This window comes from Halichoerus grypus, chromosome 12 (assembly GCF_964656455.1).
Source record: "Halichoerus grypus chromosome 12, mHalGry1.hap1.1, whole genome shotgun sequence".
In the NCBI taxonomy this organism is placed as follows: domain Eukaryota; kingdom Metazoa; phylum Chordata; class Mammalia; order Carnivora; family Phocidae; genus Halichoerus; species Halichoerus grypus.
In genome coordinates this window covers 82,454,810-82,479,225 of record NC_135723.1, presented here as the reverse complement: position 1 = coordinate 82,479,225, position 24,416 = coordinate 82,454,810, and the positions used below count along the sequence as shown (strand labels likewise).

General features: G+C 44.4%; 1 protein-coding gene and 1 long non-coding RNA gene across 6 annotated transcripts in view; one reads left to right on the top strand and one right to left on the bottom strand.

Annotated features, from left to right (window-relative positions):
- LOC144379680 (uncharacterized) overlaps positions 1 to 1,098 on the bottom strand; it is a 44,794-nt gene extending 43,696 nt beyond the window's left edge. The window contains exon 1 of the long non-coding RNA XR_013443010.1: positions 876 to 1,098. This is a non-coding gene — a long non-coding RNA (uncharacterized LOC144379680). The remainder of the gene's footprint in view (positions 1 to 875) is intronic.
- Positions 1,099 to 1,272: 174 nt separating this feature from the next.
- Positions 1,273 to 24,416, top strand: part of GRM8 (glutamate metabotropic receptor 8) — a 730,092-nt gene continuing 706,948 nt past the window's right edge. For 3 of the 5 annotated variants that reach the window (XM_078059532.1, XM_078059528.1, XM_078059531.1), the window contains exons 1-2: positions 2,029 to 2,482; positions 12,846 to 13,670. In XM_078059532.1, the coding sequence (XP_077915658.1) occupies positions 13,161 to 13,670 (510 nt within the window). In that variant the 5' untranslated portion in view covers positions 2,029 to 2,482; positions 12,846 to 13,160. Of the gene's footprint in view, positions 1,615 to 2,028; positions 2,483 to 2,908; positions 3,150 to 12,845; positions 13,671 to 24,416 lie in introns of those variants that run through there. The other 2 variants (XM_078059529.1, XM_078059530.1) reach the window with 2 other exon arrangements.

Sequence of the window (24,416 nt, the reverse complement as noted above, 5' to 3'; positions counted from 1 at the left end):
CCTTCATGTCTCCACTCTCCAAATGTATTAATGCATACATAGTAAAGGGTTTAGAAAGAGACTCAGACACCCCTGTGACCTGTGATAACTGCTAAGACATACACCGCTGGTCTACAGTTTGGGGTGGCACTCTATCTACTACAGAAATCAGGCTGCTGAGTGAGAAATCACACTTCTGGGAGAGAAGAAGGGAGCCCTGCCAGTTGGTAAGAAAGTCTCCCAAACTTCATGCAGACACATGACTGATGAGCCCACCCAACCCCTAATCTGATCTCTGTATCAGGTGTTCTCCTAGCACCTTCTCTGCTCCAGGCTCTGTTGCCTGCTGGTCACTCCCTTCAAGGCTGTGCTATACATTCATAGTGGATTGAGGCTCCCTATCTAGGAACCTGAGGACAGGGGACCCAGTCTATTTTATTTCTCCAAAGCCTCCTTCTTCCCTCCAGGTGGTTGTGATCATAAAATGATTCTACAGTCAAGTAGCCCTCATGGGAAGATGGGAGAGGGTAAGGGAAGGAGAATGGGAAAAGAAGGGAGTGAAAGGGAAAGAGGTCTCCTGAGCTGGAAACCTGTTGATTCTTCTAAGGGACAAAGAGGGTGGCTTTACGAAACAGCTGTCTCTTCAGTGGAAACTTCACACACTGATGCCAGTTTTGCGGAAAGCAACAAGCCCCTGGAGGAAGTGTGTGCGGGGTTTGGAAGCCAGGCAGCTCTGGTTTCTGGCTCTAGTACTTTGCAGCTGTGTCTCTAAGCCTCGGCTCCCTCCTTCATCTGTAGAGTGGACTTAATTTATTATTTTCATCACCTCACAGAGTTGGTGTGAGAATTAAAGAAGCCTGAACAGGATAAGTACTATACAGGATAATGCAAGATACCTGTCATGATGCCCGTGATGTTCATGATGCTCGTGATGTTCATGATGCCCGTGACGTTCATGATGCCCGTGACGTTCATTATGCTTAGGAAGTTGAAATTCGTTGCGGAGATGCCGAATGGGGGAGGCGGAGCTGCCTTGCACGGGGTCCATCCTCCCCTTCTGCATCCTCCCCATCTCCCACCGGCTGTCCGCCAGTCCCGCAGCGTTCCCCACTTGGGCGGCGGGGAGAGGCGGCCGCGGGCTCGCCGGCTCACCTGGCGGCCTGGGGTGTGGGCTGCAGTGGCGCGCGGCCGCCTCTAGATGGAACTTTCTCACCAACACAAGGCGGCGCCGGCCGCCGCTCCCCCGGCGCGGGGCGGCCCGGGCTCCCTCTCGCGCGCGCGGGGGCAGGTGCGCGGCGCCTGGGCGATAACTCGGGGGAGGGCCGCTGGACTGTGCACGTAGAGCCCGCGGGTTTCCCCCGGCTGGAGGCGGAGGGAATCCCGAGGTTCCCTCTCAGAAACCGAGGAGCCGCGCGGTGCGGGTCCTCAGGAGTTTCCCGCCCCGCATCTGCGGCTGCTAGAATGGGCTCAATAGCACGACGGTCCCCGTGACCGCAGCGGGACTGTCCTATGTCCATGCTCGAGCTCCGGGGGCTCGGTAGAAGGCGCCCCCCGAGACCCTCGGGAGCGAGGGTGGGGGACACAATCGCCGGAGCTGCGGGCAGGACAAATGGCCGAAGAGCGGCGCCGCGTGAGGTAAACTTTGCAGGGGAAGCGCGCGGCTGGCGGGCTTTACTTTGAGCATCCCCGAAAAGAAAGCGTGTGGCGACACTTGCCATCGACCATGTATTCTTCACGGTGACCCTCTTCGGAGCTGTGCTCCTGAAGGAGGACCCCAGGCTCGCGGTCCTGACTCCCGGCTCCGCGTGGCCGTCGTGCGGCGCCTTCCCGCGCGGGTCCGGGCTCGCCAGGCAGTCGGAGCTGCTCAGCTGCCTCACAGCCATATTCTTCCTTCCATCCGCCCGCACTTCTTCCTACCCTTCCCGCCACTCCCCATCCCCCGAGTCTTTGATCCTCCCTTTTCTGTTGGGGGCGGGGCGGGTGCGGGGGGGGCGTGCCTTTTTTTTTTTTTTTTTAAAAACAGAACTATTGACATTTCTGGTCCCGGCGTCGCTGCGGGCTGAAGTGATGTAGCGCGGAGGGGAAACCGTCGGCCGAGCGCCCCTCTCCCTGCCCGCGCCAGGTTGGCTCAGTGGCACTGAAATCCAGGGGCTCCCGCCCCTCGGGGTTCCTCCTCCTGCTTCCCGAGGTGACTGGTTGGCGCGAAGCGATTGGCGATCCCGGACGCGATCCCGGCCTTGGCTCCCCGCGCCGCGCGGGGTGAATGGCCGCGGGCGGAGGATCGGGAGGCGCCGGGCGCAGACCAATCGCGGCCGCCGGTGGGAGTATTTGTTATTCACATGGAAGACACTTGGCGCCGGCCGGGCCAGCTCAGCCCCCTCAGCCCAGAGACCAGCCACAAGTGCGGCCGCGGTGCTTGCCTCGCGCGGCGGCGGCGGCGCCGCTGACATGGAGCTGCGGGCCCCCCGCGAGCTTCCTCACCGCGCCCTCTGCGGGGAGCAGGGTAAGACGCGCCGAGCAGCAGAAAGAGGAAAAGCGGAGCAAGATGCCGAACCACCGGGAAAAAACGCCCCCACCCCCAAACTCCCCCCCAAGGGTTGTGCTTGCGGAAAAAGGAGAATTCCCCCTATTTTATTCCCCTTTCCGTTTTCTTCTTTAAAACCGTTCAGTGGACAGCCAGGTGCACCGTTTCTTCTCCGATCACTTTAGTGATTTGTTTTTCCTGGGCACAAGTAAATGGCCTTGCACTCCGGAGTCTGGGAGAGAACTGGCGGGCGGAGGTGACGGGAACGGGGGGCGAGGGAGAGTGGGCACCAGGGGGCGAGGGACTGGCCGGGCATTAGAGCTTGATTGGGTGTCTGTTGATTTTACGTTGCAAAGAACAAGGCAGCCACCCCTCTTGTCTTCCCATGATTACATTCCAGTGAAGAGGTTCAGAAAGGAGGAAGGCTTAGCTTGGAACTCCCAAGGCTTGGAGATGTGATCCCCCAAAAGTTTAGTCGGCGAATGAGAGACTGAAGGGTGACGGGAAGGGGGCAGGAGCGCCTAGGGTGCTCTGATGGGGCGTGTGGCGGCAGGATTTTAAAGCGCTCTTCCTTGGATTGCCTGCCCTGGGTGACCTCCTGGACCTGCCCTGGCGGAATCCGGACTTGCCCCGCCGAGATGACGAGGTACCTCCGGTCTGCAAATCTAACGGGAGGGATTTCCGAAGTTAGAGGCTTCCGGGATGAGTTGGGGTAACCCCTGCCTTCTTGAGAGTGGGGCTGGATGAATGTCTAACCAGGATCTAGGGAAGACGGGAGTCGCGGGAGAAGCCTGGTGATTTGGGGGTTCACGAGAACCCCTCCATCCCTGCACCTCTGCTTTGAGTTTGGTATTCTCCGAGTTAGCCCGGCGAGGTTGGGATTTCCGCATCCCCCTCTCCCCTTGTGGCTTTTGGGAAAACACTGGAGTTCCCTGTCCTGTTGGGGGTGGGGGAGAGGAGAAATGGTCTCAGGGATTTTGAGTTTAAAGAGCAAAGGCAGATGCGCCCGACAGCTCCTCCGAAGCACCTGCGGTCAGAGTGGCCCCAGTTTCGGGCGGACCGGCGCGGGCGTGAGCGCTCGGGGCAGCCAGGTGGGGCCAGGGCGGAGGCGCTCCCGGTCCGGCAGCGCTCGGAGGCTGGATCCCCGGGCGTGCGGGGGGACTGGGGCGGCCCTGGAATACCCCAGCGGCGCGGGAAAGGCGAGAGAAACCAGGTACTTCTAAGGCCCTGGGCTCTACCCGGAGCCCGGGTTCAACAACCGAAGGAACTGAGAAGAAAAAGGAAGATGCAGCAGGAAAGAGGGGAGCGGGAGCGGGGGCGGGGTGAGTGGCTGCCGGCTGAGATAGAGGTAGAGATAGAGACAGAGGTAGAGAACCCTCTGAGCCACGCGGATAGCGAGCCCATCTGCTCTGCGAAGCAGCTCGGAGATCCTTGAGGTTCATACGGTTGGTGAAAATATAACCGAATCACCAAAAAACCAAAAACAAAACCCAAAGCAACAAAAAACCCGTCTGTCTGACACGCTCCCATGGTGCAAATGAAATGCAGAGGGGTGTGCAAGTCGCCCAACTGCGCAAGACGGCATCCCCACGCTTCCCCGAAGAATTGTTTCCCTCGTGGCCCAAATTGCAGGGCCTGGGGTCAGAGTGTCTGTGCTCCCAGGATGGTTGGGGTAAAAATAGACCCACCCGCCAGCTGCAGTCACCCAAGCCCCACAGTCCCCGAAGCTAGTCCTGCTGGGGAAGGGAATGCCCTATTTGCCATTTGAGGGTACCTACAGACCTGACGGCATCGGAGTCTCTCGAACACCCAGGAATACGCTACCATCTCGGCTACTATCGCGCTTGAGTACAAATCCTGCCAACTGACAGAACGGGAAAACAAGGCTGGTGGTGGAGATATTGACAAGAAATATAAAGAGTAGAAATGCATTCTGATAATAGCTTGTATTTTGCTTGAAAGAAAAAATAAAAAGGGAAAAGAGCCACCAGCAGGTAGATCTTGGATAAACAGCTTATTGCACTTGACTGTAATTTCCATTTTCCGTTATGAAATTGTTTGTCAATAATTGCAAATGGCTACAGAAACCACTTTAGTTTTACCTTGGTCACTTGGTTGTGGATAATGTCTTGAAAAATCTCTGTAGAAGACGGAATCAGCTGTGTGAAATTCATTGCCCAGTTCTTGAAAATATGTGGTCTGATAATTTTGAAGAGAAAAGCCTTATCCATCAGGGAAAATGAAGTAAAGATCTTAAATGCAATTTTCCTATTTTGGAGTCAACTACGGGTTGCATCATACCTGAGACAGCATTCTTGCTTTTAAATCAGGGATATGGGGAGCAATAGCTCAGGAGAGGCTCTCGTGGAGAGGATTTACCCAGAATAAAGAAAAAGATGCTGAGAACACAGCTCTGTACCGTTATTTAGGCTCTATTTGTTCTATTTGGTTTGTGCTGGCTAGTTCTGCCCTACCATGCTCTCTTTGCAAATTATGACTACTTGAATAGTTCTAAAAACATCTAAATACAAAAGGAATAGATAAAAGGAAGAGTTGAGCTTCTGTAAGTGTGACAGAAAGTTAGCATCCTGGAGAGATATGCTCTTTTCAAACTTAGCTGAGCAGGTTAGAGCTGCCAAGGGGCTGGTTTAATTGGTATTTATGCAGCAAACAACAGGCTGACATTCACGTTGGCAACACTGTGTGCCAATCTTTGTGTAAGAATGTTCCATTGTCTTCAGGCATGAGGCACAGTACACTGCACACACAGGAGCTCACTCATGGTATCAGTGATGCTTTTCCTTCCAAGTTTCTTTCCTACTGTCTTCCTCCTGTAGTTAGAATGTCCAACACAAAGAGGACCTTGCCTTTAGTCAGGGGATTGGAGTTCTGTTTCAGTGTCTTAAAAGGAAGATGCTGCATGGATTTATCTTTTAACTGGATCCATAGCAAAGACCCAGCCACATCTCCATGCTTGTAGAGTAGGCTGGCTTTCAAAGGTTCAGGAAACTATTGCTGTTTTCTTGGTAGAACCTGATTGGACATCACCGGACTCACACATGTAGTTTTGTCAGGAGGGACGGTCATTCCATGTTGTTCCAGGAGAGGATGTGAACAGAGTCAGCTGAGTCACATTGTTTCTAGGAATTTAGATTTTATTTCCTTTTCCTTTCTTTTCATCCCTTACTCCCTCCCTCCCTCCCTTTCTTCCTCCCTCCTTCCTCCCTCTCTCTTTTCCTTCCTTCCTTCCTTCCTTCCTTCCTTCCTTCCTTCCTTCCTTCCTTCCTTCCTTCCTTCCTTCCTCTTTCCCTCCTCCCTCCCTCCCTCATTCCTTTCTTGGCTCAGAGAGATGTTTTCTTTGATTTTCATTTCTACTTGGTGCTTTGACAAGTTGTGATGAACTCACTGACTAAGGACCTTGAGCATGATGTATTCTTATCCCAGGACCTGCCTTCTGAGTGGTAGGCATTGCTGTTGGAATGATTTGAGGGACACTGCTGAGAGGCTACTGATTCATGATAACTCCTGGCTTTGACTTGTTACATTACTAGTCTTAACCACTATTAGATACATTTCTTTGGTAAAGAAATTATGGATCTCTTGGAAATTGTCTTATAAATGCAGATGTTCCAGTTGGGGGATGACACTAATGCATCTTTAGGTTTTGATACCTGTTAATGAATTACCTCAGTCCCTGGGGAGTGCCAAGGTAATGGGAGAACCAGGTCTTAAGAGTGTGACTTGTAGGACACATCAGCACTGAGGGAGGGAAGAGATACAGGTCTGGGGGAGGAAGGAGCAGGTGAGCACAAGTGGGAAGATATAGGAGAGCCCTAGAAGAGTATGTGGAGATTATTGAGCATGTGTGTTGCCAATTTTATACTTTTCCGGGCAAGATTATGTCTAAAGATAGAAATCTACCAGCTGTTTGTTGGCTAACTTTTCCAATGGTAATGACCCTTCGTGGTAGAAGCTTTGCGTTATATCTTGTATACAGCTGAGGAAGGTTTCCTATTGTCCTCTTTTCACTGCAGAAGAATATCTTATCACCACTTCCTTCAGAATAGCTCTTTGGATGCTCCAAGTGTCCATGACCTTCATTCTCCAGGTCAGATGCTGCACTTGCATTGACTTCCTCTGGGGTCCTTCTTTCCAGTTTTCCTTCAGTCTCCTTTGATTCCTTAGACACGTGACTTGTTAGGGTCTGGCTGGCTCTGAGTATGATGGTAAAATGTTTTTTTAAGGTCTTCTAAGCACAAAACACTAGTAAAATATTTGAGTTCCAGGACTGGTTGTTAAACTAAGAGTATCCCTGTACATTCTTAAGCACTTGGCAGGTTATAGAGTACTTTTACCTACATTATTGTATCATTTGACTTCACAGTCTTGGGAGGTGACCAGAAATCATTCCTCAGTTTAGAAACAAAGAAACTAGTCCCAGGTGAAATGACTTGCCCAATGCCATATGGCAAGTACTGGGGGGAGTGAGATTAGAATCAGGGACTTCTTGAACCCCAGGATACCACACTCATGTGCACATTATCTGTCGTGGTCTCCTGAACTTAAGGGGCATGGAGTGAGGGAAAGAACATAGCAGTAGTCCTGCATTTGAATTCTGGCCCAAGATGTTGGACACATTCATATAATCTTTGTTTTTAGGTTCCTCATCTCCCAAATGGGGGCCGTGATACCAATCTTACAGGTGTGTTTTGTGAAGGAGATGAGATCACGTGTGTGAGGTTCCAGGTGTGCTGTGGGCATTCAGCAAATGTTGGTTTCACTCCCTTTCCCTCTTCTTGTATGATACATACTATAAAAGTGGCTTCTCATTACTTACATTACATTAACCGTGGTCTTTTTATGCAATAGCTATGTTATTGGAAAAAGAACTGTACAAATTGAATTCCAAATCAGATTGCATTTTAAATGCATGGGGGATTTAGCTATTTAAAGGAAACCTGTGGTGAATTCTTTTGTAATGCAAATAATCACCGTCTAATTTATCTGTTTAGTAAGTTGAGCTTCTCATGTATCAGATTTTCTTAATATGGGGCTTGTACAGAAGAGCTTTCACAACCCTCTCTCACTGATGGGAAAAAGTCACTCAGCTTGCAAACAAAATCAGTTATTTTGTTCAGCTGGCAAAGCCTTGCTCTGGTGTTTGAGCATAGTCTCATTCCCTTATTATTAAATAATAGAATCTCAGAACGGGAAGCTGGAAGATACCTTAGAGATCATATGGTCCATCTCACTCATTTCACAGATGAGGAAATGGAAGCACAGAGAGGTGAAGTGACATGTTCTATGTCGCCAGCCAGTGACCGTCAAACAAAGATCCCATTCCAGGCCTCCGTTGGCAGGGGAGCGCTCTGTCTGGGACCCATCCTCACTCTGGGACACGCCCGCCCAAGATTCCAGGGCCATGCACATATGTTGTAGCATAGGAGACTGTAGACAAATGTGATGCATTTTCCAAAACAACCAAAAAGAGCTGCAAGTGTGGGCAGTTTCAGGTGAAACTGCTAGATTTGCAGTTTTGAGTTGATGACAATATTCAGCTTAACCTTTTTGTTAAAGAGCTGAATGAAATCCAGCCTAGGGATGCTGTTTGGTCTTTTTATGAGGAAAAAAAAAAGCACAATTCTTGGCTAATGATATTCCTCAGTGAGGATTTTACCATATCATGTCTTAAAAGCACTTGCCAAGTGCTGGAGGAAGACCTGCTAACAGACCTGAAGGGCCCTCTGTGGGATGGTGGGTTTGTTCTCATTGGCATCAGGCTGGTCAGGAAACCTGGTTTGAAGCAGGGGTTTGGACAAACTGTATTTGATATCCTCAACCCTTTAAGGGATTTGGAAATTACCCTGCCCTAGAAATGCTCCCAGATTGTCTCCTCCTAATTGGTCCATTATTTTTCTTAAAGAGCTAACTGTTGGGCGCCTGGGTGGATCAGTCGTTAAGCGTCTGTCTTCGGCTCAGGTCATGATCCCGCGGTCCTGGGATCGAGTCCCACATCGGGCTCCCTGCTCTGCAAGAAGCATGCTTCTCCCTCTCCCATTCCCGCTGCTTGTGTTCCTGCTCTCGCTATCTCTCTCTTTGTCAAATAAATAAATAAAATCTTAAAAAAAAAAACAACTAACTGTTGAAGACCTACACATTTCTGAAAGATTTCAGTCAAGGGGAAGGGCTTTCATACTCATGTGTCAACCAGTGTCTGCAGCACTGAGGACTTTCTGAAGGACAGGACCCATCTTGGGGGCCTGAGGATTTTGACTTTGGTGCCATTTACTAGTTCAGGGCTTTGAGCTATACTCAATCTTTCTGGGCCTTCTTTTCTTATTTCTGTAAGAGCTAGTGATGGGTGTGTGAAAATTCATGTGCTACTGTGTTACATACTTGTGTCTTTGGTATAGAGAAGGTATGTAGAAAATAAAGAGAAGCAGAATTCTGGGCCCTGGCCCTTGAGGAGCTGTCCTTACTGCTGGCCTTTTAGGAAACAGAGCACTCTTAGGAGGCCCCAAACTCAAGTTCCAGCCGGAGGCCTCCTCCCCACCCACCCCGGACCAGCAGGGACTTTTGGTGAAGTGCTAATGATGTAGGATGTTCCTTGTACCTAAAATGGGCCAGGAGGGAGTGAACCCGAAGGGCTTTGAAGGTTAACGGTTAAGCCTCCTCACAGGTTGTAAAGCCCTTGTTGTGGACTCAGAAATAGTGTGAGGCATCTGCTCCCCTCCGAGGCTGATTTCAGGATTGCAGACCTCACACCTCCTTGAAGAAGTCCATCAGCACAGGCGAGGTTTGTAGCCATTCCCAGAGAAAGGTCCATTTGAGAGAAAAACTGTTTTATTCTAAGCCAAGCACAGAACACGAAGGAGAGCTATTTAGTTCTGTCGTATGAAAAGGTCATTATTTCTTTAAAACTCATTGACTCCAAGTAGGATGAGTTTAGATTAAAGCTTACAAGAATTGCATAAGAGTAAGATTAGGCAATGTAAGATTACACAATGAAACTGAATTTATATGGTTTTCCACAAACTTTGAAATTTATTTGTCCTTAAAATTTAAAAGGGAAACTAAACCTTTCAGTTGTTGAGAGTCTGACTTTTATGACGTCATACCAAATTTTGAAATAACTGCAATGTTTCAGTATTTTATAAGTAGTTCTGATTTTAATTTAATTTTTAAAAAAGGTTTTATTTACTTATTTGTCAGAGAGAGTGTGAGCGAGGGGGAGGGGCAGGCAGAGGGAGAAGCAGGCTCCCCGCTGAGCAAGGAGCCCCGTGTGGGACTCGATCCCAGGACCCCAGGATCATGACCTGAGCTGAAGGCAGACTTAACTGACTGAGTCACCAAGCCGTCCCCTGATTTTAATTTTAAAGTGACAAAATTCAGTAAAAACCTCACCAATTGGGCAAATATAGAAAAAGTTGCTCTGCCTTAGTGTGAAATGAGTTACAGCCTGGATTAGCACTGACCGCTCCTGTTTACTGAGCACGTACCCTGAACCAGGTGCTCTGCTGTGTGCTGCATGGCAGGCTCCTGGTTCCGTCATCCCTTTACAAACAAGAAAACCAAGCTTTTGAGAGGTTGTGTACCATTAATTCTATGTTGCAGGGGAGGGAACTTGAGCAAAAATTCAAGTGAGCTGTCCAATCAATAATAACCAAAATGGAACCTCTCTCATTTTCCATTTAAGTGCCTTCATCCACTAAATAAAACGAATTCTTGCCTCATTGCTGCTCATCCCCAACCTTTCCTTAAAGCTCTAAAAGACCCTATGAGATGCTAAAGAAACTAAAAAGTTATTACAAACACAAATACTTTTTTTTTTTTAAAGATTTTATTTTATTTATTTGACACACAGAGAGAGAGAGAGACAGCTAGAGAGGGAACACAAGCAGGCGGAGTGGGAGAGGGAGAAGCAGGCTTCCTGCCGAGCAGGGAGCCCAAAGCGGGGCCCGATCCCAGGACCCTAGGATCATGACCTGAGCCGAAGGCAGACGCTTAACGACTGAGCCACCCAGGCGCCCCATACAAACACAAATACTTTTATAAGAAACTCAATTTTATTAATTCCAGGACTGTACAGTGAGTGGAACTAGGTTAATGCCACATGAGCAGGGAAGGATGATTTGTAATTAACAGATGGACTGTTTTTATGTTTGTATAATTGAAAACCATTTATTCTTTTAAGTACTTAGGAGTGGCTTGGTGTAACGAAGAAAGGCTGGTCTTTGGAGAACAACAGGTGTCCTTCGCCTTCTCTTTCCTGTTAAACATTTTTCCTTCACATATCCATTTATTCTGCACTCTGTCAGAAAGGATATGCTAAGGGTCAGCCTAGCCATGTGGACTTGGTCTCAAGCTCTGAATTAGTGGTCAGAGTTAATGAGGTTTTACTGTCTTCCAACTGGTCTTCCTTGTGAAACTGTAAAACATAATCGTACATCTCTTAATGGGTGGTTGATATAATTTATGGTCCATCACTTAAATGGTTTTAGCCAGAAAGTCAAGTTGACTTTCTGAGTGTTTCTTTTTGTGGAATGCCTGGGGTCAGGCTATTGTCAACTCACAGATTTTCTGAGGGAGAAGCAGCTGCTAGGAGAATTGAACATGAGGGAATGTCAGTCAAGTGGTGAGAAAAATCAGAAAAGGACTAAATATTTGGGGGCAGAATGGAGGGAATCTAGGGCTTAGCCTGTGGCAGGAGGCAGGGAATGCTTGTCATGGGCAGAATAGAACCATCTCAGCAGAGTGGGCCATTGGCTGTATTTCTGAGTATGCGCCAGGTGTATGCTCGGAAATTCAGGGCAGTGAGCTATGATGAGCCAGCCCCCTTTTCTAATCTGAAAGTGAAAAAAGTGCAGCTTTCTCTGAAGGCTTTTGGACATATGTTCAGTTATCCTCTAGGGAGGCAGTATCCTTTCCTTCGGGACAGGGAGGATGGAATGAAAATTTTATGAACTGGAAATTAAACAAGTGAATAGGAACTACAACCAGATGTTCGTTGGCTAGGTTAGAGGAGAATTGTCCAAATTTCAGGTTTCAAACCCATATATATAAAAATAGGTTAGAAACGAGCCTTAGATGAACCATCCTGCCAAAACAAGTTAGTGCTGTTTATTCGCTTAATTATAAGTGCGTTTCAAATATCAGATTGTCTTATGTTAAACCAGTTCTTGCTTTTAGTTAAGCCTCCTCAAAAGTCCTTTGAAAGAACCTCATGAAATTCTTTAAGATTGAAGGTCCTAAACTTTTCTCCAGATTTGCTAGTTAGACGTTTTCATTTTAGGTTATTTCTAGCCTTGATGAAATAACTGGTTTCCCCCCTGAGTCAGACAAAATTAAGAAGCTCTTCAATTGATCTCCAGCTCTGTTTTGCTCCTCGTGATTCTAGGATCAAAGAATGTTTACTTTCAGCACTGTGAGAATACCCATTGCTTCCACCCCAACAAATTCATAGGAATATCGTCACACATAACCCTCCTCATGTGTCTCATTTTCAAGTCTTTGTTTTGTTATCAGAGAATAATAAGATAATTTTTATAAAATAGCTGACATTTTATGTTAAATCTTTTCACAAGCTATAAAACGTATACACTTGGGGTCCTTGGATTGACTTCCTTCCTTCCATCCTTCTTTCCTTCCTCCCTCCCTCCTTCCCTCCCTTCTTTTCTCTCTTTCTCTCCTCTCCTCTCCTCTTTCTCTTTCTTTCCTTTCTTTCTTTCTTTCTTTCTTTCTTTCTTTCTTTCTTTCTTTCTTTCTTTCTTTCTCTCTCTCTCTCTCTCTCTCTCTCTTTCTCCCTTTCTCTCTCTCTTTCTCTCTTTCTTTCGTGATTGAGTAATCACTTTTCCCCACTGGGAAATCTGAGGCACCAAAAATGTCATTAACAGATGACTGGCTTGTTGAATACATCACAGAAAATAAACTTTCATTATGATTTTGTGGACAACGTTTAAATGCTAAATTCAGACAGCCGTCAAAAGTAAAAACAGATTTGAAAAGAAATAATGCCATAAATCACAGGATTTTTACCTGCATGGAAATTGGATTTACTGAAATAAAATGGTAAATAAAAATACTTTGTGGCTTGGGAGAATCAACCTAGTTTCTGATACTTTTCTGTTTCTCTTGCTCCCAAAGTGTCATCAATCTCTCTGTTTAGATGCAGTGCAGCCAGGTGTTCAGAATCATAGGGGGACAAAAAAAAATTAGTTTCTTACTGAATAGGGGAAATGAACAAACAAACAAAAAAAGAGGTTGGTATAACCAGGGCTTAAAAATATGAAAAATGTAGACCTGTTGAACTGAACCATTTTTTTCCCTTCCCCTGCCCCCCTAGGAATAATTCTGCTACAGGGCTGACTTCAAGGACGTGAATTGTTGACCTCATCCCACCTTCAGAACCTCAGCTGTTATTCTAATTTTTGCACCATTCCAGGCAAGTTGACTTTATATGGAAATAAAATGGAACCTTAGGGGTCTGATGGAAATTCACTGTGACATTCAAATCAAGAAAACTTGCTGAAACCCACAGAGCCTTTTCCCCCATGGGCCCTGATGGTAGCCTCCAGAAGGTGCAGCCTCTGGTGGTCCCCCTTCTTCTGTGGCAAGAATAAACTTTGGGTCTTGGGTTGCAACACCACCTGTGGAGAAAATGGTATGCGAGGGAAAGCGATCAGCCTCTTGCCCTTGTTTCTTCCTCCTGACCGCCAAGTTCTACTGGATCCTCACAATGATGCAAAGAACTCACAGCCAGGAGTATGCCCATTCAATACGAGTGGATGGGGACATCATTTTGGGGGGTCTCTTCCCTGTCCATGCAAAGGGAGAGAGAGGGGTACCTTGTGGGGAGCTGAAGAAGGAAAAGGGGATCCACAGACTGGAGGCCATGCTTTATGCAATCGACCAGATTAATAAGGACCCTGATCTCCTCTCCAATATCACTCTGGGTGTCCGGATCCTTGACACATGCTCCAGGGACACCTATGCTTTGGAGCAGTCATTAACGTTCGTGCAGGCATTGATAGAGAAAGATGCTTCCGACGTGAAGTGCGCTAATGGAGATCCACCCATTTTCACCAAGCCTGACAAGATTTCTGGTGTCATAGGTGCTGCAGCGAGCTCCGTGTCCATCATGGTTGCTAACATTTTAAGACTTTTCAAGGTAGGTAAAGGCATTGTCTTTCTGACCATTGTGAAAAGACAGTAAGTTGTTCTGACTCCAACCACAGGTTTAAGAAGAAAGTGAACATGGTGAAGATGTTCACAGACCTTCTCAGGGTCACCAGGTTCCTCAAATGGAGGATTCTGTGACAGGTTTATACATGTGTTGATTTAGTTAGTTTAGTTAGTTTGGATTAATTATGACTTTTTTTTTCCCCCCTGAACAAACAGGTGATAATTTCTGTGACATGTTGAGTCCTTAACATCTTGGGATATCTTCCTTATTGATGCTCATTGTAAGTCAGAGCGAGTGTTTTTAGAGAGTATAATGAAATCTTAGCGCATTTTTCATATAAAACATATCTGTGGTGTTTGAGATATAAGATAATTTACTTGGTGAAGCTTCTTTAAAGTGGGATACTCTCTTATGACAAAAGTTCCTGTGTGAAGAAATAGTATTTATTACTAACATGTAGACGGGAGTGACATCCTGGGATATAATATGGCCATAAAATTTTCAGGTTTATAATAGCTACAATAGAGCAGACCCTCATTAATTCAGACTGCTCTGATGCAGACTTGGAATAATTATATATAATTCTTACTGAGTTAAAAGTTCAAGTTATCAGGATAATTCAAGCCTTTCTGATACAGATTTGATGATCTACTACCTATAAATTGCATTAACATATTGAATAAAATTGACAAAATAATGTATGGAATAATAGTTTGAAAAGTATAAAGTGCCATAAAAATAAGGTTGTTGTGACTCACCATCTTTCATTAACTTTGTCATTTTGTTTGTTAATATCTATTATGTAGTGTTCTATAATAGATAATTTTTTAAATTGAAAATACTTTTCACTGGTTTCTTGGTGAGACATGACTTTTCCAATTTAATTTGAATTAATGAGGCTTTGTTTTATATTGTGAGAAACTGTTCCTGTGCCTATTAGATTTAAAAATATTAAAGGAATATGGAAACGTTGGACAGGTGACAGCTATGGTGACAAAAATGAACAAATTGATGGAAAAGTTCACAAAAAAGATGAAAGGAATTGAATCAAAGACTCTTGGTTTGGAAGATATCTTGGGGCATCATGTAGTCTGGCTCACTTTGTATGCTGGAATCCTCTTTGTAACCTCCCCCTAGGTGGCTGTCCAGCTTCTGTATGAATCCCTTTAGTTTAGAGGACAGAATGCTAAGAGGCAGCTTAATGACTATTTTCAGATTGATGAAATTTTCTGAAATGAGGATGCTGCTGAGCAGAAGCTCTCTGTATCTAAGGGGTATTGAAGAGGCACAGAATGCTGGAGACATTTGGAAGGACGTTAGGAAGAGCCTCTTGGCAATGAGAAGGACACAAGATTAAAATAGGCAGCCAAAGGTGCTCTAATTCATCATTTCTAGAATAATTTCCCTTGGGCTGGCTGACCCCTTGCCTGGAGACAAGATGAAAACCAGGATTTTCCAGATGTCTCATCACATCCTGGGATCAAGAATTTCTTCCACAAGTCTCAATTCTGAGCTACATGCCATTTGGTGCTCTATGATGGTATCTAGTTTCAACCACTTTCCCACCATCTTTTTCCTCTCTGACTTGATTTCTTTTCCCGCTTGCTCCAAAGCATCTGTTCTTTTCTGTTCTTAACTCAGTGACTGTTGCTCAACAACACCCACTTTTCTTTAATTTTTTTAAAGCTTTTAATTCTGTTAACATACAGTGTTCTGTTAGTTTCAGGGGTACAATATAGTGATTCAGCAACTCTATACCATTACTCAGTGCTTATCATGATAAGTGTACTCTTTAATCCCTATCACCTATTTCACCCATCTCCCTTCCCCCTACCTCCCCTTTGGTAACCATCACAGATAATTTATGAGCTTGTTTCTTGGTTTGTCTCTCTCTCTCTCTCTTTCTTCCTTTACAACACCCACTTTTAGAGAAGAGGGAAACCTTCATGAGGATCTTCTCCCTTCCTTCTGTTACCCTCCCCTTGTACACTAATTCTGGTTCCCATCAGTCCCATAATAATTCCTATGAATCCCTCTCCTTCCTATAGTCTAGTGGCCAGCCAAAAGTAGACATGGATTTGAGGAGTGGAGTATTGGTGATAATTGCTTATTTGAGCTTTTTAAAGCATGTTTACATTAATTTTATACTAATAGAATCAGCTTATCTATAAAATGGGGATAAAAACATTATGTTAGGTTTTTGAATGGATTTAATGAGAAAATGCAGGTGAAAGGTTCCACTAGTATCTGCCCATGCCCTTCAACTCCTTGAGCTGCCAAAGGGACCTTCAGGCCACCTGAAGGGTGGGTTTGGTTTTTATGTAGTCTGGATCTGGCTTCCCTATGTTCTGTTCTTCGGTCATTGACTGGCCAATTCTCTCTTTATTCTCTTGGGTAGTTCTGGAGGGACGTTATTTGCCCAGGTGGAGGAATTACCATTGACTCTTTGGGCAGAGCTCAGTGTTGCAGGTCAACCCCTAAGACAGTGGTCAGCACATGAGAGGGCTGTTCTTGCCACCCTTGACCAAATCACAGAGAGTGGGTGACTTTTAGTTAGTAGGGGGTGTTGGCTATGGTAAATATCATAACTAAAATCAGTACACTGGCAAAGAGTGAGCATTTATTGTGTGGAAGCAAGTGTATTTATTAACCAAATTACTGGGGCTTGAAAAATGTGTGTCTTTCAAAAGTGAGAGAGTAGAGGTGCTTAGCCTATCTTTCAGCTGAATCTAGAACCACATGAATGTGAATTTGATAATGATAACTTTTATTGTTTTGCTACTTTAATTCATTTTGATGATTTATGTGAGACTCCAGCCAGCACTCTACACTGGTATTAATCATGAAATGATGATAGTTATTCTTGGAATAGAAGATGTTTCACTTTATGTGTGAATGTATTCTGTTTAAACATGTATGTTGGGATTGCCATGAAATATTAGAATAGTTAGCAAAGGAATGTTTAGCAAATTAATGCATTGCAGATTGGCTTAAAATTTCTTTTTGAAAAGTAATAGTGTGATTAAGCCAAATGCTAGGACTTAAATAAAGGTGAACATTTAGGACAGTTTTTGGAGTTTGGGCCCCTTCAGGATAGAATCTAAAAAGATGCACAGATATCAATATATTGCCACTTTCCTAAATTAATGGAGTTAAAAGAAGGTAGTGCATCTCGGTTTGAAAATACACAAACAATTAAAAGTGATGATAAAGGATAAGCAAGGTCTTAATTAATGAATTTACTCACTGTCCTGCTCAACAATAAACATTAGTTGAGGTCTTTAGAGTGTAGCTGGCACCTGTTTTAAAATTCTATAGAAAATACTTGTGCAAAAATTGGAAGTACTACCCAGATGTCTTAGTTCTCTTTTTTTGGACAATGCTGCTATAGCTGCCTGGCCTAAGTTGTATAGGAGACAAAGGCCTCCAGGCATCTCTCTCTTTCTTCAGCCTTGTTCTTCCTGTGGCAGCTTCTCCTGCCCTGTCTCCTTCTATGTTCTAATCGAAGCCTGGTTTCAGGAAAGGAGCTCTGTATGATCAGTCATCTGCATAGAGTATGTCTGTGTTTAAATCAGGAAGATTCTATTTTCTGCAGGATCCCTAACAGTGGGATGCAATGATTTGTGTTTGTGAAGGGGATTCAGGCATCAGTTGGAGAGGTTCATTTAGCTCCCGCAGCAGAGACTACACCTCGTGGGTGGCCACCTCCTTTGCCCAGGAGTACAGCAGGCTCTGCTCCTCTCGAGCGGGAAGAGTTGTCATTCTATTTTTGCTTCTCTTCCTATCAAAACCCAGAGACAAATGAAAAAAAGAAAATCAGCCTCTTTAACTTAGGAGGAGAGTTGGAGAGGGGGCTAGAGCTAGAAGCTGTCCTGTGGCTTCTGCCCATAAGACCATGGATGCTCTACTAAACCAGTGGTTTTCATCCCCATGAGGTGGGCTTCATGCCCTTCTCTCTCTTATTGCCCCAGTGGGGTGTGTTGGCTTATCAAATGACCTCAGAGGCTTTTCAAATGACAGGACCCAGGATGTGAGCATGTGCCTCCCCCAGCTCCCTGGGAATCATTTCTATGGATTGAAGTATTTCACATTTCTTAAGTGTGTTGGGAGTGAAAACAAGTTGGAGAGCCACAGATGAGGACTTTAAGGATCTGAACTTTTTAGAAGCACGGCTGTGCCTTAAAACACACACATGTCATAAATGGGTTAATATGAGGGCAGCGTGGTCACTTAGGTGAATGTTTGATCCTTACAGCAAGTTAATGGTTTTAGATAATAGTGGTATCAGTTAGGAGATTGTGACATGTAACTGCAGAATAGCAAACCCAGAACTGCTTCATCCTACATATCCAGAGGTGAAAATGCCACCCCAGTGGCTCTTGTATTGCAGAGACTGATGAAAAGAGGGGCTGAGCTCTCAGAGATTGTGTAGTTTAGAAAGAATTAAAAAAGAATGAAGGGGCCTTTTGGAAATGTCGACTGGGAAGCCCATAATTTAAATTTTTTAAAACAAGTTTGAGGAATTTGCGTATGTTTTATAAAGAGCTCAGATTTTTCCCTTTTTCTAGAACATATTCCACCCCCTCCTTTAAATTAGAGCAATTCTGTTCCTCAAAACACTAATCATATACTTACTTTGAGCAAGCATTGAACATTCTAAGTTAAAAACAGCACATCAATGCTTGGAGGTAACCACTCACATTAGTGTCCATATAGATGCATCTGGGTCATAAAAGGACAGTGTCAGATATAATTTCTCTCTCTCTTGTTTTTCTAGTTAACTTTACCTAGAGAATGAACTTTCTACTCTTGAAGGATAGGGGTTAACTAGTTTTTACTGTATATTTCCCAAAGCAATCAAATGAGATGTAAATTGTGGGTGGGATAATTTCTTTACATGTGGCAAGAGGTCCAGTTATAAATGGCTAAGATTGACTTTAATGTTAAGTAACTGAAGGACAGTGAAACATCCCATTACTCTGGAAGTCTTCACCTACCTTGCTGTGTTTACAAAGATATGTTTCTTTCAAGAGACTCTACTAATTGTAGCAACCACTTCCATAAAGCCAAGCATTTTTGTGAGTTATATATTGCATACAGTGGACTTTATTAACTGTAAACTTGGATGAAGTAAATCTGCCATATTCAGGCTCATCTTAGTTAGATGGACAGATATATGAGCCCAATCAATAAACTCAGCAGGAGGTAAGATTTCATGTTAAATATTACTTGATGGCAAATGGATAATGGCAGATTGAAAGATAAACTCCTTAAGTCAATCCTTTGCCACAGTAGCAAGCTCTAATTTAACTTTGTGAAGAGCCCACTCACCTCAGATGAGAGATGAGGGGTACTCTCTCGTAGTGGCTCTAAGTGGGAGTATTGGGGAAGTGGGCATTGTCTATGGTCACTGGCACTTAAACTTGTAGCCAGATATAAATATTTATAAAAAAATATATTTAAATATAAAATATATATATGTGTGTGTGTGTGTGTATATGTAGACACACACACACACACACACACACACACACACATATAAAATGCAGACTTGGTAATGTCACTTCCCTTAACATTCTTTAATGGCTACCATTAACTCCAGGATGAAGTTTGGGAAGTCTTTTCTCACTTCTCTTGATGAAATTAAGTTTCTTTGTTACATGTAACAGAGCTCCACTAGGGCAGGATAATATCTTGATATATATGAGGGCATGTATCTCTTGTTTGTTGCTGTATTTCCAGCACCTGTCATGGACCTGTCTGGGAATCCAATAAATGTTTGCCCAATGAATGAATGAATGAAGGAATGAATGAATGAACTGTATCTCTCTACCTCCTCCATCTCTACTCTCCCTCACCCCAATCCCAAACGTTGGAGATAATCTGTGTTGGGTAGATAGGACAGAAATGGAATTTTATTTATTTTACTTTTATACTCTTTGAGAATAAGGAACAGAAGGAGGAAGAAAGGGAGAAAGAAGGAGACATAGTATATTTCGGGAGTTACTATTTTCATGTGCTTCCTCATTTTCCTACAAATTCACATTTTCTCTAAACAGATTTTTAAAATAAAAAAAATAAGTAAAAGACATGAGCACATTCTCATTTTGAAAAGTTTAAGCAATGAATAAGTAAATAGTGTAAAACGGAGAGACCATTTTAATAAAATATATACACGGACACATAATTTTATTAAAAGATCTATGTCTCGTGACTTTTTTCATGTAATGATATATCCGGGAGACATTTCCATGTTGGTTAATATAGTTCTATCTCAGTAGTTTTCAACCCTGACTGCACGTTAGCATTACCTGGATAGCTTTTAAATAAATATGGATGCTCAAACTATCCAAGACCAGTGAAATTGGGGTGGAACCCTGGTATTGGTATATTTTAAATAATCGCTAGGTGATTCTGATATTTGTATAGGATTGAGAACTAGGAAGCTTTTTTTAAACGGCTACTCGGTTTTTGATTATTAGAACAGACCATTATTTATTTCATAAATCGCTTAGTGATAGATTACTTCACTTTGATTTCTTAAGATCATTTATCATATGAAAAAAAGTTAAAACAATGCTAGAGGCTCATCTAAACACATTAGCTCCAGAGTGAAAAATTTGGTATGATAGGGCTCCTTTATGGAGTAACAAAGGGGCTGAATTAATGAATTACCAAAACACCTTGCTATAAGGCAGACTCACACATCACAGACTGTGGCTCTTCAGGACATGAAGCAACTTAGAGTCAGTTTAGGGGTCATGTGCTCAAAACACTAAGGAAGCATCATGACTCTTGTTAGGTGAAGCAGATTTTTAAACTTGGGGAACTTAAATTAATCTTATTTTTCCTTAGCCGTGAACAGTCTGAAATCTTACCATGAATACTGAAGATATCTTAAGAGCTTACTTAGTGATTAATGCCTATCTTTTGAGTGTTTTAAGTAATGAGGTTGTTTTGAAAATAGTGAGGAGTCTTTCCAAGAGAATGGCTTGTGAATGGATGCTATTTATTATTTTTTCTGTTTGTGAATATTTATTAAGCAGCTCTGATATGTCAGGTTAAGGTTCATCTTCACTGTGGGGATAGAGGACAAACAAGAAAAGTCTGTGTCCTCAGGGAGTTTACATTCTGGTAGGGGTAGAAAATACAAGGTATACAAACAAGTGGAGACAGCCAGTGACAATGTCATAAAATAAAGCAGGTGGGCAAAGACAGGGCATGAGCTTGGGTGGCAGGGAAGGCCTCTCTCTGAGGTCATGGTGGAACGATAGGACAAAGCCAGTCAGTAAACAACTAGGAGAAAAGCATCCAGATGGATCTTCCTTTTTCCCAAGCTCCCCTCAGCCCAGGTCCCGGTCTAAGAGTACCTCAAAGGAAACCAAGTTCTGGGGAGTGATGCCCTCCCCTCCCTTTATTATGGAGATCTTCAGAGCCAGGATAGACCTGATACAAGAGACTGGGATGGGAGAGGATCTGTATGGCCCCTTTTCTCCTCCTGGCTGTGGTGCCAAGGCTTCCTCTGGCCAGGGGCACAGGTCTGACTCCCTGTTTTTTGAGAAACCTGGCCGTCTCCCTCACTCAAGTGTCCTTCAAGTCTCAGGCCAAGCCAGACCCCAGGGCTGAGCGAACAGGTACGACAATGCCCTGTGCTCAGACAGGCCTCTCGGTGCCCCAGGAGCACTGCCTGTATGGGTGGGGCTTCCTGACCATCCTTCCTGACTTGAAATCCAGGTCCTTGGGAAACCCAGGGGTGGGACTGGCCGTCAGGATTTCCGAGAACATGACCTCACCAAAGAGGCTGACCCCCTTTCCCAGCAGGCTGGACAACACATTAGGAAGATGTGAGCCTGGGATGTCGCAGGAGGGAGAGGGTAGCCGTGTGGCACAGTGAGACTCCCAGGGCAGGTGGGCAGTCAGGGCTGGAAGTTTCCGGGTCCCTTCTTCCTGGCCCGGTTCACCATGTAGTGGGTAACTGTGACCAGGTGGACGACGCTAATGAGAGACTTGAGCACCATGATAAGGGCAGTGATCCAGAGGCCCACTTGGAAAAACCCACAGAGCCAACTAAAGGTCCCTCAGAGACATTGAACAGTGGAGGAGGCAGTAGAAGAACTCATTTCCAGCACAAGGGATAAACAGAGCAGGCTTGATTAAGGGCTCGAGCAGCATGCCCGTGGAAATCGTCCAGAAGTCTGCTGAGCAAGTAGGAGGAGGAGGCCCTGAGGGGGCAGCAGGGCATGAAGGAGAAAGAAACCATGGTGAAGGCAATCCAGGCATAACCTTGGGTTGGACGTGGCAGTCAGGGTGGGATCAGAGAGCCTGCCCAAGGCCCCTTGCCCTCCCATTGGGCCCAGAGCCACGGGCAGCACTAATTGATGAGATTAGGCAGAAACAGGAAGATGTTTTCGCCGTGAGGCCTCACCCTCCATCCCAGTGCCCCAGGCCATGCCAACAACGTGCAGGCCTCTGCCGCCCCCTGCCCTGGATGCGATTTATTTATTTTATATTTTTAAAAGATTTTATTTATTAGAGAAGCAGAGGGAGAAGCAGACTCCCTGCTGAGCAGGGAGTCGTAAGCTGGGCTCAACCCCAGGATCCCGGGATCATGACCTGAGCCAAAGGCAGACGCTTAGTGGACTGAGCCACCCAGGCGCCCCTGGATGCGATTTATTTTTAAAGAACTTGTCTGAAAACCTTTCTAGAGCATACATATATATATATATATATATATATGTATGTATGTATTTGTGTATATATACATACACACACAACAAACACATACGTAAGGAAAGTCCTGTGCTCTTTCTACTCATTCACTCTAAAAATTGTGGTGGTTGGTTTTAAAAAAATTTTTTTATAGACTTTATTTTTTTAAGGAAGTTTTAGGTTTATAGCAAAACTGAAAATGGCAGTGGTTTTATTTGGTTTCAGGACAGGTTTCTTCCCAGACTCTTCTGAAGATAACTTTTTGCAACCAAAGGTGTACTTTTTGGGGAATACTTAGAATCCAAAGGCTGTCCCCTGGCTCCTGCCCAGTAGATCTCAAACTTTAGCATGCATCAGAATTACCCAGAAGGCTTGTTAGAACAGATTGCTGAGCCCACCTTCAGAATTTCTGAGTCAGTAGGTCTGGGATGGGGTCTAAGATTTTGCATTTCTAACAGTTCCCAGGTGATGCTGATGTTGGCTGTTTTGCAGACCACACTTTGAGAACCACTGCTCCGTATACATCACTTGCTGGCTGGCTTAGCAAGTCAAAGTACACAAAACAAAAATGAGACTGAACAATGTTCTGTCTGGCAGCAGACTTTTTTCTTTTGACTCATGCCTGGTTGGATTTCTGTTCATATTGGTCATAATCACAGCAGCTGCTGTATGGATCTGTTTTTAATTGTGTGCCCTTTTGGAAGTTGTGTTCCTTATTAAATAATGCATAGCTCAGGAGTAATGACCAGCATAATGGTCACTTGAACATGATTACTAAAGCAGGGTCCCTCAGATTACCACTTTTACTCATTTTTACTACCTGTGACAGTAGAGCAGACTGATTTAAGGAACTTAGACTGTAAGATACACATTAACTGGGAATTGAGAATAGTAAAAGACGAAAGAGCCTATGATTTGTCTCAGCTACCAGCAATTTGTCTTCAGAAACCATGATAGCTACCTCCCGATTCCCATTATCCAAGGAGATTGCAAATAACATCCCACAGCAGTCTTAATCAATAGAGGGTCACAAGAGGCCCTTCTTTCCCCATGGTGGGGGGAGAAAGGGCCTATTTACCAATTTAAGTGATAGAATACACTCTCTGGCAAATGACAGAGACATCTCTTTTAGCTGTAATTAGGGATTTTCCTTATCTCTAAGCATTCTTAATAACAGAAATATACACATAATCTTTATGTATTTTAAGTACATAATGAGCACCAGGCTGATGGGGTAGGAAGGAGTTCAGGGATAGCAGCATCCAAAGCCACCTTTATCTGTTTCCAGAAAGAGGCGAATCTCTGCTGCTTTACTCCATTAGGCTCAGCAAGCTAATGGGCATGTGTTCTCAATATTGGTCATTAGTCTCCTTCCAAGACTCTTCTAGGCTTCCCCCCTGTGCTTGGGAGACTGGGTTCCTTGGTATAACATAGTCCCAGATCGCTTGGTTAGGCCCAGCTCCCGAGAGGTCACGGATCTGTCTCTGTGTCCCCCACACAGCCATGCTAGGCTGCCTGGGGATGTGAGGATGGTGATGTATTCTTGCTCCAGTTTCTCGGCTTTGCTTCCTTTCACATAGATTGAGATTAAACTCTAGCTTTCATTAGTGCTTGTACTATTTCTCACACTTTAAATCTAAGTATTTACATTGTGGCAATTCTATAAGAGTTCTCAAAGTAGTTTATCATCTTAGCTCTGAGAATGATTGAATTTTATAAAACAAATGGCATTTCATACTTAGGAAGATTTGTGGTGCAGGTATTTGTGGCATATAGATATTTATCATCAGGAGCTGTCTTCAAATTATAGATTATTGTAATATACTTATCTAGTGGTGCTGATAACTCTTTTGAGTAAAAGAGAGTAATATGCATTATATGAAATAGGTGAAGCTCTGAAATCAGACTGCCGGGGTTCAAATTCTGATATAATGTTTACTAGCTATATTCCTTAAACAAGCTGGTTAATCTCTCTTAATCTTAGCTTTCTTATCTATAAGGACTATGTAATAATAGTACTTC